The sequence below is a fragment of the Haliotis rufescens genome, unplaced genomic scaffold (assembly GCF_023055435.1).
Source record: "Haliotis rufescens isolate VD_foot unplaced genomic scaffold, xgHalRufe1.0.p SCAF_26, whole genome shotgun sequence".
In the NCBI taxonomy this organism is placed as follows: domain Eukaryota; kingdom Metazoa; phylum Mollusca; class Gastropoda; order Lepetellida; family Haliotidae; genus Haliotis; species Haliotis rufescens.
In genome coordinates this window covers 3,595,837-3,609,859 of record NW_025963957.1, presented here as the reverse complement: position 1 = coordinate 3,609,859, position 14,023 = coordinate 3,595,837, and the positions used below count along the sequence as shown (strand labels likewise).

The 14,023-nt window shown below is 41.5% G+C and overlaps 1 protein-coding gene across 7 annotated transcripts in view; it reads left to right on the top strand.

The window, feature by feature from the left end:
- LOC124115243 (dynein axonemal heavy chain 1-like) overlaps positions 1 to 14,023 on the top strand; it is a 121,709-nt gene that overhangs the window by 107 nt on the left and 107,579 nt on the right. For 5 of the 7 annotated variants that reach the window (XM_048402451.1, XM_048402447.1, XM_048402450.1 and 2 more), the window contains exons 2-14: positions 470 to 645; positions 1,112 to 1,184; positions 1,953 to 2,041; positions 2,370 to 2,458; positions 2,843 to 3,135; positions 4,532 to 4,693; positions 4,852 to 5,104; positions 6,657 to 6,814; positions 7,499 to 7,713; positions 8,394 to 8,561; positions 8,850 to 8,980; positions 9,621 to 9,771; positions 11,733 to 11,926. In XM_048402451.1, the coding sequence (XP_048258408.1) occupies positions 481 to 645; positions 1,112 to 1,184; positions 1,953 to 2,041; positions 2,370 to 2,458; positions 2,843 to 3,135; positions 4,532 to 4,693; positions 4,852 to 5,104; positions 6,657 to 6,814; positions 7,499 to 7,713; positions 8,394 to 8,561; positions 8,850 to 8,980; positions 9,621 to 9,771; positions 11,733 to 11,926 (2,141 nt within the window). In that variant the 5' untranslated portion in view covers positions 470 to 480. Of the gene's footprint in view, positions 1 to 469; positions 646 to 1,111; positions 1,185 to 1,952; positions 2,042 to 2,369; positions 2,459 to 2,842; positions 3,136 to 4,531; positions 4,694 to 4,851; positions 5,105 to 6,656; positions 6,815 to 7,498; positions 7,714 to 8,393; positions 8,562 to 8,849; positions 8,981 to 9,620; positions 9,772 to 11,732; positions 11,927 to 13,321; positions 13,343 to 13,884; positions 13,906 to 14,023 lie in introns of all 7 variants that reach the window. The other 2 variants (XM_048402446.1, XM_048402445.1) reach the window with 1 other exon arrangement.

Here is a 14,023-nt window from a genome sequence, read left to right as displayed (position 1 = left end):
TTTCTGTCAGGTCGATGTGTTTCCTCCAAACATTATTTAATGAAAGTTCACTTATCCGCTGCTAAATGATAATCATCTGAACTTTATTTGATGTTCTCGCAAATAAGCCTCGCACCTGCACTTGACACCTAATTCTTAATTTCTTCATATCGTAGGTAATGCCATAATTACTCACTATGCGTATTATCTATGAGACATGGTAATGGCCTTTAAGAATAGACCTTTTATGCCATTATTCCAGAATGTTAAACGTAAGGCAAGGTTAGGATGGGGGTCATGTTGGAATTATGTAAATTGACACCTCAAAATCTGTGAATCGGTCTCAGTGAATGTTGTTGTGTTTTGTCTCTTGATTTAATATTTTCTTTTGTCACTACATACCAGTGAGGTCTTTGATATATCCACAATTTCAGGTGTGTTGTGTGTATATATAAATCTTCTGTTTCACAAGTACCACTGCATTATTTAGGAATACAAAAGATGGCATCAAGACCTTTACGGAGTTCCCATGGGAAACCATTCTCTGCAAACAGAACACATGTCAGTACTCCACCTAAAACTGTTTCTGGTGAAAGATACCCCGAGATTAAACAACGAGGTTTCTACTCCGACATAGTCGGTACCGATGCTGCCGAGAGCACAAAGGTAATGTTGTTGTAAATATAAATTAGGCAAGATTGTATTTTACTGGATAGACCAACCTTCCACCATTTTGTGAGGGGATGTACACAAGCTCCTTCCATAGCAATGTTGTTTAACTGTCTCGCGAAAAATTACAGGGTCTTTTCTTTCGCACATCAGCTTGTAATTTTTTTTGAGTGTCATATTTATTTACCAAAAAAAATAATCTAAATATTGTTTAAATGTTGTACTGATGATGTTGTCACACACCATAATGAAACTTCTATTTTAATGTCATTTATTGTGATAGACAAATTTATTTTGAACTTGTTTTATTTTTTGTTTAAATCATATGTAATAACTAGTGGGGTCATATTTGAACAGATCAGTCAAGTCATTGGTTTGAAAATTATGTTCAAGCGATCTCACGACCAAATATAAATGTTACACATGCGTTTTGTAATAACTGAGAATGTTGGCTTTGTTCCAGAATGTCCTCAACGGCCCACCCACAGCACAAGACACACTCTGGACCGTGGCCAAAGAGAAACACACACCTAGAGGTACGTCATAGAGTGTCAGGACTCTGGAAATAACAGGATCAGAGAAATATGTACCATTGTGTTGATCATATATTACACATGAAAGGCTTTGCTGAAACATGAAGTAGATGGCCGGTCTGGCTAGTCAAAATTTCACCCCTTCTCTGTGTCTGTTTAATGTTTTTATTTGGACGCTTCTCGTGAGTCATGTAATTTCGATGAGAAAATGGTTAGGGGGGAGGAGGTCGTGTGAATGGTTCATTCAAAGATCATCTTGGTAGAGGACACAACCGGCAATTATGTAGTCATACAGTTATAGTGTATACCATGTATACTGACTTAGATATTTGAATGGGATGTATTTAAATCACTTATTATGTGACTATACTCAAAAAGATTTTTATCATATTAGGCTAGGTGAAACGGGTTTTAATGTCGCAGTCAAGATTATTGCACTTCGTACAGTGACACATGTGTGTAGCTGCTTGTACTGTGCCAGACTAATGCCGACCAGTCCTTGTTATATCCCATTAATTCTGAGTGCCAGGCAGGGTGACAACAAGTACCATCTTTTAATATGACGCAGCTGGGGATTGAAGTAACAACCCGCTCTCTGGGCAGATGCTCTATCCAATAGGCCATGGTGGTAGTATGATCATTAGTATGACGTTTAATGTTGCCATTTAATTCTTTTGTATCATTTGTAATACTCTTGTATCTCCATCATAGAATTTTTGAAAAGTGTCGTAACTTATCATCTGTTCATTGTTCTTTCCAATGTTATTTCAGTGACAACATTCACAGCAAAGGCTGGACTTGAAGATGCCATTAAAAATCAACAGTCCTATGGCCCTACCACAGAAAACAAAGATATATCAGTATGTAGAGGAATAATAATAATAATAATAATAATAATAATGGATCGATGTGCACTTGAATTTCATTCTCAGCTCCATGGGGAGATACAACCCAAGCTACTTAGGTGGTAGAAGGTTAACGGTCACATTACAATCCTACCTGATACCCATAATGATATCATATTGGGTAGTTGCAGATGTGATTAATTAAATTTACTTTACATGTATTTATTGTTCAAATCAATATACAAAATAAACAACTCTGCACTATGATAGTAATCTACTTTCACTGAACTAATTTATTATGCGGAAATGTGAAGTACAGATTATAATTGATTATATTTTTCAGGATTTCCCTCTGACTGCCTCAGAGCCCAAAGTACAACTTCCTTTCTACACAAAGCCCGGGGAATGTCCTCGAAAAATAGAGATTGAAAGGTTTGCCATTTATAGAATAACATCCCAGTTTGACTATGTAGTTATTTGGTAAATCTTTTACTTATCCTGCATTGCTCCTTAATGCATTCACTGTTTACCTTATGACAACAAAAAGACAGCATACGGCGATGGTCTTGGGTGAAGAAATAAAAGTTGTTTCAAAGTCCCACTCCTGCCTTTTCTCACTGACCACCGCCGCTGTCCATGTGACCTTGATGACTAGTCACCGTCTTCACATCACTGCCTTATTTAGATTTTACTAATAACAAAGGAGAATGTCTCTTCAAAAGTTGATAAAATCATATAAATGTGCTGGTGTTATGTGTCGGTGTTAGATTCTCTGCTATTATTCTCTTACTTTAACCTGATGTTTTCTATGTACAGACGGCGGAGGCATTATGCCAGCCAAGACCTCGATGAACTGCTGAACTCACACAATATTCAGACAGAACTGCTGATGCCAAAACAGCAGGTGAACGGCAACAACAACGTCATTCTGAATGCAGACCCCGACGACCCCGCCCCCTTCCCACCCTACTTGCCATTACACATCTTCGACAACGAAGAGTTTGACAGTCGTACGCCTGCAGAGTGGATTGCTCTTGGACAAGAGAATGGATCACGAAAACCAGTTCCTGGCATCGCATTGCTGCCGACCAAAGATGCAGATGTGGAGAGTAAGTGTGCTGCATGTTCTTGGTTCCCTCACATGCCTTCACTCAAGGAGGGATGCCCAAACTGCTTTTTTTAAAGATAATTGTCCCTGGCTTTTAAAGGCATCAAGCTAGAACCAGACCTTGTTCTTCTCATAAGATTTGTTATGCAAATACGCAGGTTGAAATTGAGAATAAAAACAAATATGATGTCATTGTTGATTCACGATTGAATGAGAACTGGCTCCTCTTGCTTGTACCAGTTGTTTGGACAGTCTTAGACATTGTAATTGATTTGTGTAATGTCATGTAATCATTAACTGCCCAATTGTTATATGTAAGCAAATTGGAACTATCATTTATGATGTTTAGACACTCTTGATACGGCAATCCTTTTACCTCTGACACAGGCATGCCAATTTGTCACGTCTTACACACTCCATTCACAAAATTACAAATGTTTTTCAGCTATTTCTCTTTTGAAAAGTCATCACATTTAGATAAACATGAGCCATGCTATCACCGGCTATCTCTGGGGTTTTGTTGTCTGCACATGGAACCTTACAACCATTGTAAAGCAAGGATAAATACACAAATGGAAATTTCACATTTTAGGATTATTTTCTCAATGACAGTTCATCATTTGCGTGACCCTAGTATTGAGTACGACTGGTTCTTGTGGTGTAGTGGTTGACGTGAGTTAATCTGTGTTTGTGTTATCAGAGGAGCCAACAGACCCCAGTATTGAGTACGACTGGTTCCGTGTGGGTGTAGTGGTTGACGTGAGTTAATCTGTGTTTGTGTTATCAGAGGAGCCAACAGACCCCAGTATTGAGTACGACTGGTTCCGTGTGGTGTAGTGGTTGACGTGAGTTAATCTGTGTTTGTGTTATCAGAGGAGCCAACAGACCCCAGTATTGAGTACGACTGGACTGGTTCCGTGTGGGTGTAGTGGTTGACGTGAGTTAATCTGTTTGTGTTATCAGAGGAGCCAACAGACCCCAGTACTGAGTACGACTGGACTGGTTCCGTGTGGGTGTAGTGGTTGACGTGAGTTAATCTGTTTGTGTTATCAGAGGAGCCAACAGACCCCAGTATTGAGTATGACTGGTTCCGTGTGGGTGTAGTGGTTGACGTGAGTTAATCTGTTTGTGTTATCAGAGGAGCCAACAGACCCCAGTATTGAGTATGACTGGTTCCGTGTGGGTGTAGTGGTTGATGTGAGTTAATCTGTTTGTGTTATCAGAGGAGCCAACAGACCCCAGTATTGAGTATGACTGGTTCCGTGTGGGTGTAGTGGTTGACGTGAGTTAATCTGTGTTTGTGTTATCAGAGGAGCCAACAGACCCCAGTATTGAGTATGACTGGTTCCGTGTGGGTGTAGTGGTTGACGTGAGTTAATCTGTGTTTGTGTTATCAGAGGAGCCAACAGACCCCAGTGTTGAGTACGACTGGTTCCGTGTGGGAGTCCTGGACTATGATGAGACATGTAAGAGGTACCTGGTGCAGAAGGTCAACAAGTCTGGCAGAGTCGTCGACCCTGACGGAAAACCTGTTGTAAATGGTGGAATGCTGGACGATGGTGAGACATTTCTCTGTCACTTTCTTTATCATTAGTAGATGGCAACTCAATAGAAGATCATTTTTGAGGATTTGTCACAATAACAATTAATTTCTAGCCCTGGGAATGGCTCTGATATTTTGCTTGAAATCCTTCTATTCCTGAACTCTGTCATGCAGGTACTAGAATAAAGCTGTCTAACCAGTTCTGGGTCCCCCGAATCCGCCTGATGCTGATGGCTGAAGACCCCCAGATATATGCCATACGTGTGTCCCAAGCCTACGAGGCCCGCAAACTGTGTGAGGCGGAGCTGCGATACAACCTGTACATAGACTGTATGCCCATGGATGGTGTTGGGGAGTTGGACCAGGCGTCACTCAAGAGGATGATTGAGTGGGCACGGAGCGCCCCAGGACTGGCCAGAGACAAGCAGTGAGTGGCTTCACTTTAGCAGAATGCTTTTTTCAAGGAAAATATTTGGCACTTCCTGCTCACCTGAGGCTATCTTCTCCAAGTTAACATTTTCCTTCTCATGAAAACATTTATCATTTTATGAAGTGTGTTGTTGTTATGAACATTTTGTACCACATCTGAAGCCTTGTGCAGTACAGATTTTTGTGTGGTCACTAAATGGGGATTGGTTGGCTAAGCAGAATACTGTGATAACTGCTTGGGTAGATGACCACCAGGAGAGAACAACCGTCAGTTATGACCTTGCTGAATTAGTGCCTAAGTGTTCCCTGGTTGTGTGCTCACTCTATTGACCATTGTACTCGTAAATCAGCTGATCAGTGTAATATTTCCCACCGGGGATTCTGGCAGAGGCTCCCTGTGTTGACTGTATCAGACATGAGCATGTTGTGTTGACTGTACTCAGACACATGAGCATGTTGTGTTGACTGTACTCGGACATATGAGCATGCTGTGTTGACTGTACTCGGACATATGAGCATGCTGTGTTGACTACTCAGACATGAACATGCTGTGTTGATTGTACTCAGACATGAGCATGCTGTGTTGACTACTCAGACATGAGCATGCTGTGTTGACTTTACTCAGACATGAGTATGTTGTGTTGACTGTACTCAGACATGAGCATGTTGTGTTGACTGTACTCAGACATGAGCATGTTGTGTTGACTGTACTCAGACACATGAACATGTTGTGTTGACTGTACTCAGACATGAGCATGCTGTGTTGACTGTACTCAGACATGAGCATGTTGTGTTGACTGTACTCAGACACATGAACATGTTGTGTTGACTGTACTCAGACATGAGCATGTTGTGTTGACTTTACTCAGACATGAGGATGTTGTGTTGACTGTACTCGGACATATAAGCATGTTGTGTTGACTGTACTCAGACATATAAGCATGTTGTGTTGACTGTACTCAGACATATAAGCATGTTGTGTTGACTGTACTCAGACATTTAAGCATGTTGTGTTGACAGTACTCAGACATATGAGCATGTTGTGTTGACTGTACTCAGACACGAGCATGTTGTGTTGACTGTACTCAGACATATGAGCATGTTCTGTTGACTGTACTCAGACATGATTTTGTTGTGTTGATTGTACTCAGACATGAGCTTGCTGTTGACTGTACTCGGACATATGAGCATGCTGTGTTGACTTTACTCAGACATGAGTATGCTGTGTTGACTGTACTCGGACACATGAGCATGTTGTGTTGACTGTACTCAGACATGAACATGTTGTGTTGACTGTTCTCAGACATATGAGCATGTTGTGTTGACTGTACTCAGACATAGGAGCATGCTGTGTTGACTGTACTCAGACATAGGAGCATGCTGTGTTGACTGTACTCAGACATATGAGTTTGCTGTTGACTGTACTCAGACATATGAGTTTGCTGTTGACTGTACTCAGACATATGAGTTTGCTGTTGACTGTACTTAGCATGTTGTGTTGACTGTACTTAGCATGTTGTGTTGACTGTACTTAGCATGTTGTGTTGCAGTGTGGAGGACTATGTACAAGTGCTGGAGAAGGAGGTCAACATTGACTTCTGTCGCTCCATGAACAGAATCATCTTTGAGAAGACAGTGAATGAAGACCCACACACCTTTGCCTTTGTCTCTGTCCCCACCGTGGTGAAAGTCAGCATTCCCCGGAGAGGTTGGTTGTTGTGTTGTCAGATATATCAACTGTTGTTAACCATTGCAGTGACAATCTCACTGAAACGGAACAGCAGACGCACAGTCATCAAGCATTGCTGTAGCATTGTCATCGTGGTATTGAGGTTTATTGGAAACCTGGGCTTGTCTTTTTGTTACCGTTCAAGTAAAGTATTCATCCAAGTCTCAAGTCAATTAATTATTCTTGGTATTGACAGAAGGTCAAAACAAACTCTTTGGAATGATCTTTTTTTCCAAATCCTGAAAAATAATCAAAAATGGTGTTGCAGGGATAATTCTAGTGTAGGGCCTTGTGCTTTTAGCCCCTAACTTTGAAAAAAGGCCTACATTTTCAAATGCAATGGGGCATCATAATATTGTGCTGTATGGCCGATTCTCTGGAAGATTTTAAATTTTCACATAAAGGGCCCTTGTCTGAAAATTCCTAGAGTGAATCCTGGTGTTGTACCTTCAAAAACTCTCCTAAGGAGGATACACCCTAAAACTGAAACTTAGAATCTGATCTTTGAATGCAGTAATGTAAATGTTATCATGTTTTAAAATATTAAAAAATCCTTCCTATCCTCACTTTATCAAAAGATAAAATATATAAGGTTTTTGTAGCTGTCTTACATCTGTGTATATACATCTGTGACCGTCCATTGGTGTATCCTTGTTGTGGCAGGTTGTTGTCTAGATGTGCCAGAATACCCATTTGATGAGCAGTACGACAACTTTGCCTTCAACTCGCTGCTGACACGTGAAGAGAGTATCCAGGCAACAGGCAAAGTCCGCACAGAATGTAACAAGGTAGCAGGCATGCCGCTGTTCCACGTCCCGACTGCTAAACCCATGAGGCTGGAGGAGTTCGAACAGACACAGTCACAGACAACGTCTCAGGTAGGACAGAGCTGTGAACTCACCACACCACAAAGTAGAGATAATCTCTGATCCAGGATTGGTTTTGTAAGACATTTTTGATTTTCCTAGAGACAGCAGATAAATGAACACAGTCTTCTTGAGGCAACAATAAGGTTTGACTTTTCATGACTCCATGACTCCGTGTCAGGCATGGAAACTCCAGAATTTTGGGAACCAATATTCAGATGTCTACTTTGGGAACATTTACATGAAATCTAAGGGACATTACTTTGTACCCATGATTTGTTAATCCAAATGATATGACTGAACAGTACCTGCTAGAGTAACAAATTTTCACTGTGCGGTCTGTGACTTTAGCCACTACACTGTAGCCCAAGTCTTGTAAAATTTCTTTCGGTCTAGAAAGCTTTTCTCACAAAAATCCAGACAATAACACTAAGATCGACTGAAAATGATGTCAAGTGACAGGTTCGGGCTGGTAGACTGAAAACTGAAGCACAGACTGCTGTTACTAACTTGTCACATGGTAAAGGAAATCAAGGCATTCTTCACAAAGCACTCCTGCTTTCTTTACAGTAACCTGAATTCATAACTTTCTGATAAACTCAGATCGCTTGATGGGATGGTCCTGTTTGTTTTGGAGCTATCTTCAAGAAGCAATGTGTGCTGTTGCTAGTAATTCCTCTGTCTGTCTCCAGGTGTCTCTGTTCCTGAAGGACAGCTGGATCACCACGCTGCGAGCCAACATCCGGACCTGTCTGCGAGACGTGGGCAAGGGCTGGTTCAACATCCATGAGACAAACTGGGAGGTGTACCAGATCTCCAAACTCAAGAAGTTCATGGAGATGGTCAAGTTTATCATGCAGGTACAGTGTTACAACACAAATAGGGTTTCCGCAGGTTCAAGTTCTGGCGCCAAGTTGTGACCACATGTATTGCAAGTGTATAGTTTCTTTTGAATTAAATTGGCTGTGGTTTGTCTGTAAATGTGGCAAGGACGATCAATTTTAAAAGTTTTTAAGGGACTTTTATTCAGAATTTTTATCAGTTTTGTCACAAACACGATCAAATCCGGAAACCATTGATTAATGAGCTGATATTATGTGTGTTGTTTGTGGACTAGTTTCATGTAAGGTGATGATATCTGTGTTCAGGACTCCCTGAGGTACCTGGTGCAAGACTCGCTGGTCAACTTCACACAGATGGTGGTAGATGCCTGTCACTCTACCCTTGAGCTGGAAGACAGCTTTGTGTGGGGACCTGATGTGATCAGCAGTTCCTTCAAGTAAGTGTCCATCGGCAGCTCATACAGTTTTCTCCTTCCTTCCCCCCATCAGCAGCTCATAAAGGTATCCTTCTCCATCAGGAGTTCATACAGGTATCCTTCCTTATCAGCAGCTCATACAGTTTTCTTCCCATGAACAGGTCATTCACATAATTTCCCATGAACAGGTCTTTCACGAAAGTCCTCATGAACAGGTCATTCACATAAGTTCCCATGAACAGGTCATTCACATAAGTTCCCATAAACAGGTCATTCACATAGGTTCCCATAAACAGGTCATTCACATAAGTTCCCATAAACAAGTCATTCACATAAGTTCCCATAAACAGGTCATTCACATAGGTTCCCATAAACAGGTCATTCACATAAGTTCCCATAAACAAGTCATTCACATAAGTTCCCATGAACAGGTCATTCATGTAAGTCCCAATGAACAGATCATTCATGTAAGTCCCCATCAGCAGATCATTCATGTAAGTCCCCATGAACAGGTCATTCACGTAAATCCCCATGAACAGGTCATTCAAGAAAGTCCCCATCACCAGCTCATACAAAACAAATCCCATTATTCAAATTTGCATTTAATGTCCATGTCTATCAATGTTATGTCGAGTTATAAATAGTATCTTGCTGATTTCAGACCAAAGAGGAATGCCCTGTTCCTGGTGGACCTGACCCTGGATAACCAGGGCGTTCACTACAGCACCAATATCACATCATTTGAGTCCACCCTCGTCTCACTGTTTGACCGCGGAATCGTCTCCACACAGAATGTGCCCCAGTTGGAGAAGGTGGGTGATGAGAGAATAGTTTGATCATGTTGATTTGATCATTTTGATGGTCGGGATAGTGTAGGATGGCTTGAACGGTGTAGGATGGCTTGGACAGTGGAGGATGGCCGGGAAGGTGTAGGATGACTTGAACGGTGTAGGATGGCTTAGATAGTATAAGATTGCTGGGATTGTGTAGGATGACTTGAACGGTGTAGGATGGCTTAGATAGTATAAGATTGCTGGGATTGTGTAGGATGACTTGAACGGTGTAGGATGGCTTGGACAGTGGAGGATGGCCGGGAAGGTGTAGGATGACTTGAACGGTGTAGGATGGCTTAGATAGTATAAGATTGCTGGGATTGTGTAGGATGACTTGAACGGTGTAGGATGGCTTGGACAGTGGAGGATGGCCGGGAAGGTGTAGGATGGCTTGAACAGTGTAGGATGGCTTAGATAGTATAAGATTGCTGGGATTGTGTAGGATTGCTGGGATAGTGTAGGATGGCTGGGATAGTGTAGGATGGCTTGAACAGTGTAGGGTGGTTGGGATAGTGTAGAATGGCTGGGATAGTGTAGGATGGCTTGATCAGTGAAGGGTGGCCGGGATAGTGTTGAATGGCTTGATCAGTGAAGGGTGGCTGGGATAGTGAAGGATGGCTTGAACAGTAAAGAGTGGCTGGGATAGTGAAGGATGGCTTGAGCAGTGAAGGGTGGCTTGAACAGTGTAGGGTGGCCGGGATAGTGTAGAATTGCTTGAACAGTGTAGGATGACTGGGATAGCGTAGAATGGCTTGAACAGTGTAGGATGGCTGGGATAGTGAAGGATGGCTTGAACAGTGTAGGGTGGCTTGAGCAGTGAAGTATGGCTTGAACAGTGTAGGATTGCTTGAACAGTGTAGGATGGCTTGAACAGTGTAGGATGACTGGGATAGTGTAGAATGGCTTGAACAGTGTAGGATGGCTGGGATAGTGAAGGATGGCTTGAGCAGTGTAGGATGGCCGGGATAGTGTAGAATGGCTTGAACAGTGTAGGATGACTGGGATAGTGTAGAATGGCTTGAGCAGTGTAGGATGACTGGGATAGTGTAGAATGGCTTGAACAGTGTAGGGTGGCCGGGATAGTGAAGGGTGTCTGGGATAGTGCAGAATGGCTTGAGCAGTGTAGGATGACTGGGATAGTGAAGGATGGCTTGAACAGTGAAGGTAGCTGTGATAGTGTAGGATGGCTTGAGCAGTGTAGGATGACTGGGATAGTGAAGGATGGCTTGAACAGTGAAGGGTGGCTGGGATAGTGTAGGATGGCTTGAGCAGTGTAGGATGACTGAGATAGTGTAGGATGGCTGGGATAGTGTAGATGGCTCGGATTGTGTAGATGGCTGGGATAGTGTAGATGGCTGGGATAGTGTAGGATGGCTGGGATAGTGTTGATGGCTGGGATAGTGTAGGATGGCTTGAGCAGTGTAGGATGACTGAGATAGTGTAGGATGGCTGGGATAGTGTTGATGGCTGGGATAGTGTAGATGGCTGGGATAGTGTAGGATGGCTGGGATAGTGTTGATGGCTGGGATAGTGTAGGATGGCTGGGATAGTGTTGCTGGCTAGGATAGTGTAGATGGCTGGGATAGTGTAGATGGCTGGGATAGTCTGCATCCAAGAAGGTGCTAAGCCTTGCACCAAATCTGACTGAGCAGGTCCATACAAAATGTAAACAAAATATACTGTTATACTTCTCAGGGGGATTGTGTAGGCAAGTGGTTAAAGCATTCACTCAGCATGCTGAAGTCCAGGTTCGATTCTCCATTCAGGTGCAATGTGTTAAGCCCCTTGTGAAGCCCCTTGTTGATGTCCCAACTTAAAAAATATTGCTAGAAGCTGTGTTAAGATCATGATTACCATCCTATGGGTACCCATTCACTTCTGAGTGAACAGCAAAACTAAAGAGTTGGCCCCCTGTGTTGTGACTGTGACTGTTCTTCCAGTACATCCTTGAGGACATCTTCTGGTCTGGAACTCCGCTCCTGGAGTCTGTGGGGGAACACGAGCCCCCGGTGGAGGAGCTGCGAGATGCCATCTGTAATGCCATCCGCCAGGCGGTGATCCCCATGAAGGCGTACGCCCGGGAGTATGAGAAGTACCTGGAACTCATGAACCTGGACATCAACCTCTACATCAAGTGAGTTGGGGGCTGGGTTGGATGTAGGTCTGTTGGGATGTGCTTGTACTGGAAATGTCTCATAACTTCTTATCAACTGGTGAACTTTTATTGCGAGTATTGTTTCTTTAATGGTTTTGAGATTCATTGTCTGAGTTCTGATTCACTGTTTTCTTGATTAAATTTTGAGATTCTGGTTTATAAACCCAGTGATATGTTTGAACTTTTTATTAGAATTTTGGAGGAACAATTATAGTCAAAGCCTTCTTTGTGTTTTGAGATTTAGCTGTCAATCATTATGATGATTATAGCAATTCAGTGGATTAATGGAAAGCTGGATCTCTTTTTCAAAGTTACATATTTCCAAGAAAGTTACATATTACATGACCAGTGAAGATCCGGGGTAGAAAAGATCTTCAGCAACCCATGCTTGCCATAACAGGCAACTCGCTGACTTGGTTGATGCATGTTATCATATCCCAATTGCATAGAACGATGCTCATGATATCAATCATTGGATTGTCTGGTCCAGACTCGATTATTTACAGACTGCCGTAATATAGCGGTTATATTGCTGAGTGCGACGTTAAACTGAAAACAACAACATATTACCTCTGGGGGTCAGGGGTGGCCCAGTCGTCTAACGCCAGAAACCTATGATCGTGGGTTCAAATCTCAGTTTACCTGGTTATGTCTCTAGGTTTGTCAGCACCATTCCTGTACTCATGTACTCATGGGTTTCACCAGAGTGGTAAATGTCTAAGACTTGCATTAGGGAGATCCTCCCACATGAAGCTGACATGCCGTGATGTAACTGGAATACTGTTCAAAGCAGCATTAACCCAACTCACTCAACCACATATATATACATGCTCTAGATACAGCTAGCGTCAGTAAGTGGCCAGTATTGACAGTTAATATCTTATTGCAATACACAGTGATTGCCTGGTGATATAAAGTGATATGTCATGAAAACATGGCGATTAATAAAAATATGTTTGAATATTTATTTTCTGTATAATATAATATAACTGAAGTACTTGTACTTTGTACTTGTACTTTTTTTTAACTTATTCTACAAGGATATATGCTATTGTCTGCCTTTTTGGACCTTGTTTACAGTATATAGTCTGCTCTATAAAATACAGTAAATATGTGAATATTACCAATTTTCTTACTAATCTTTGTCTGAAAATCATAGTGCCATTGAATTATGTAGTTCTGTGTGAATTTTATTTCATTCTGTAAAATTTTGTTTTATTTTACTTGAGTGAAATATTGATTTGCTATATTCAGATCAATGTTGTATATTGTTCCTACCTACAAGATATAGTGGTGTGTCAGTCAGTTCATATTTGTGCTGTGTTCATGTTGGTTCCCTGATGTACAATGTGTGTTGTCGTACAATGCAACAAGGCAAATGAGGGAGCGTTTGAGGTGAGTGGCATCTTGTATAGTACACAGAGACCTTGACCTTCACCTTGTGAACCTTGTGACACACCTGTCAGCATCCAGCTGGTATAAACCAGTTCACTGCCGTCCTCAGTATGGTGTGATGTCACACATAAATACAGCGTCTATCATTCATTGATAAACCATATAACCAGACTAATTACATTTGCCAATACTCTTGTACAATGATAGACAAGACCATCACGATGTCGCTGGTGTTATACTGGTGTTCTGAAATGATAAGGAGAGTACTCAAAACCTACAGCTTTCCGTTATGTAATATAAAATGTCATTTATCCTAGAATATGTTAGCTATTGGTGCTTTCAATTTTGGAATTATTTATGAATTACGTGTGCAATTTTTTTTTAAAATCCAGATTTTAACTATTTATTTTAAGATGTCATTATTCTTGATCCAAAGCTGGTTTTGTATGAAAATGTTCATGAAACACTTTGTGTATGATTCATTTATGTAGATTCTGATGTATTATGTTGACACAAATCCTGACAATTTGAACTTTATAAAGTGAAATACAAGAGAATGAGGGGTGAGACCTTCCAGATACTCTTCTAGTCTGTCTGCATCTTCATCTCTGCATCATCAATTATTCTCCATCACTCAAATATTGCATACAGACTATTTTTATATGTTACAATTTGCAAACT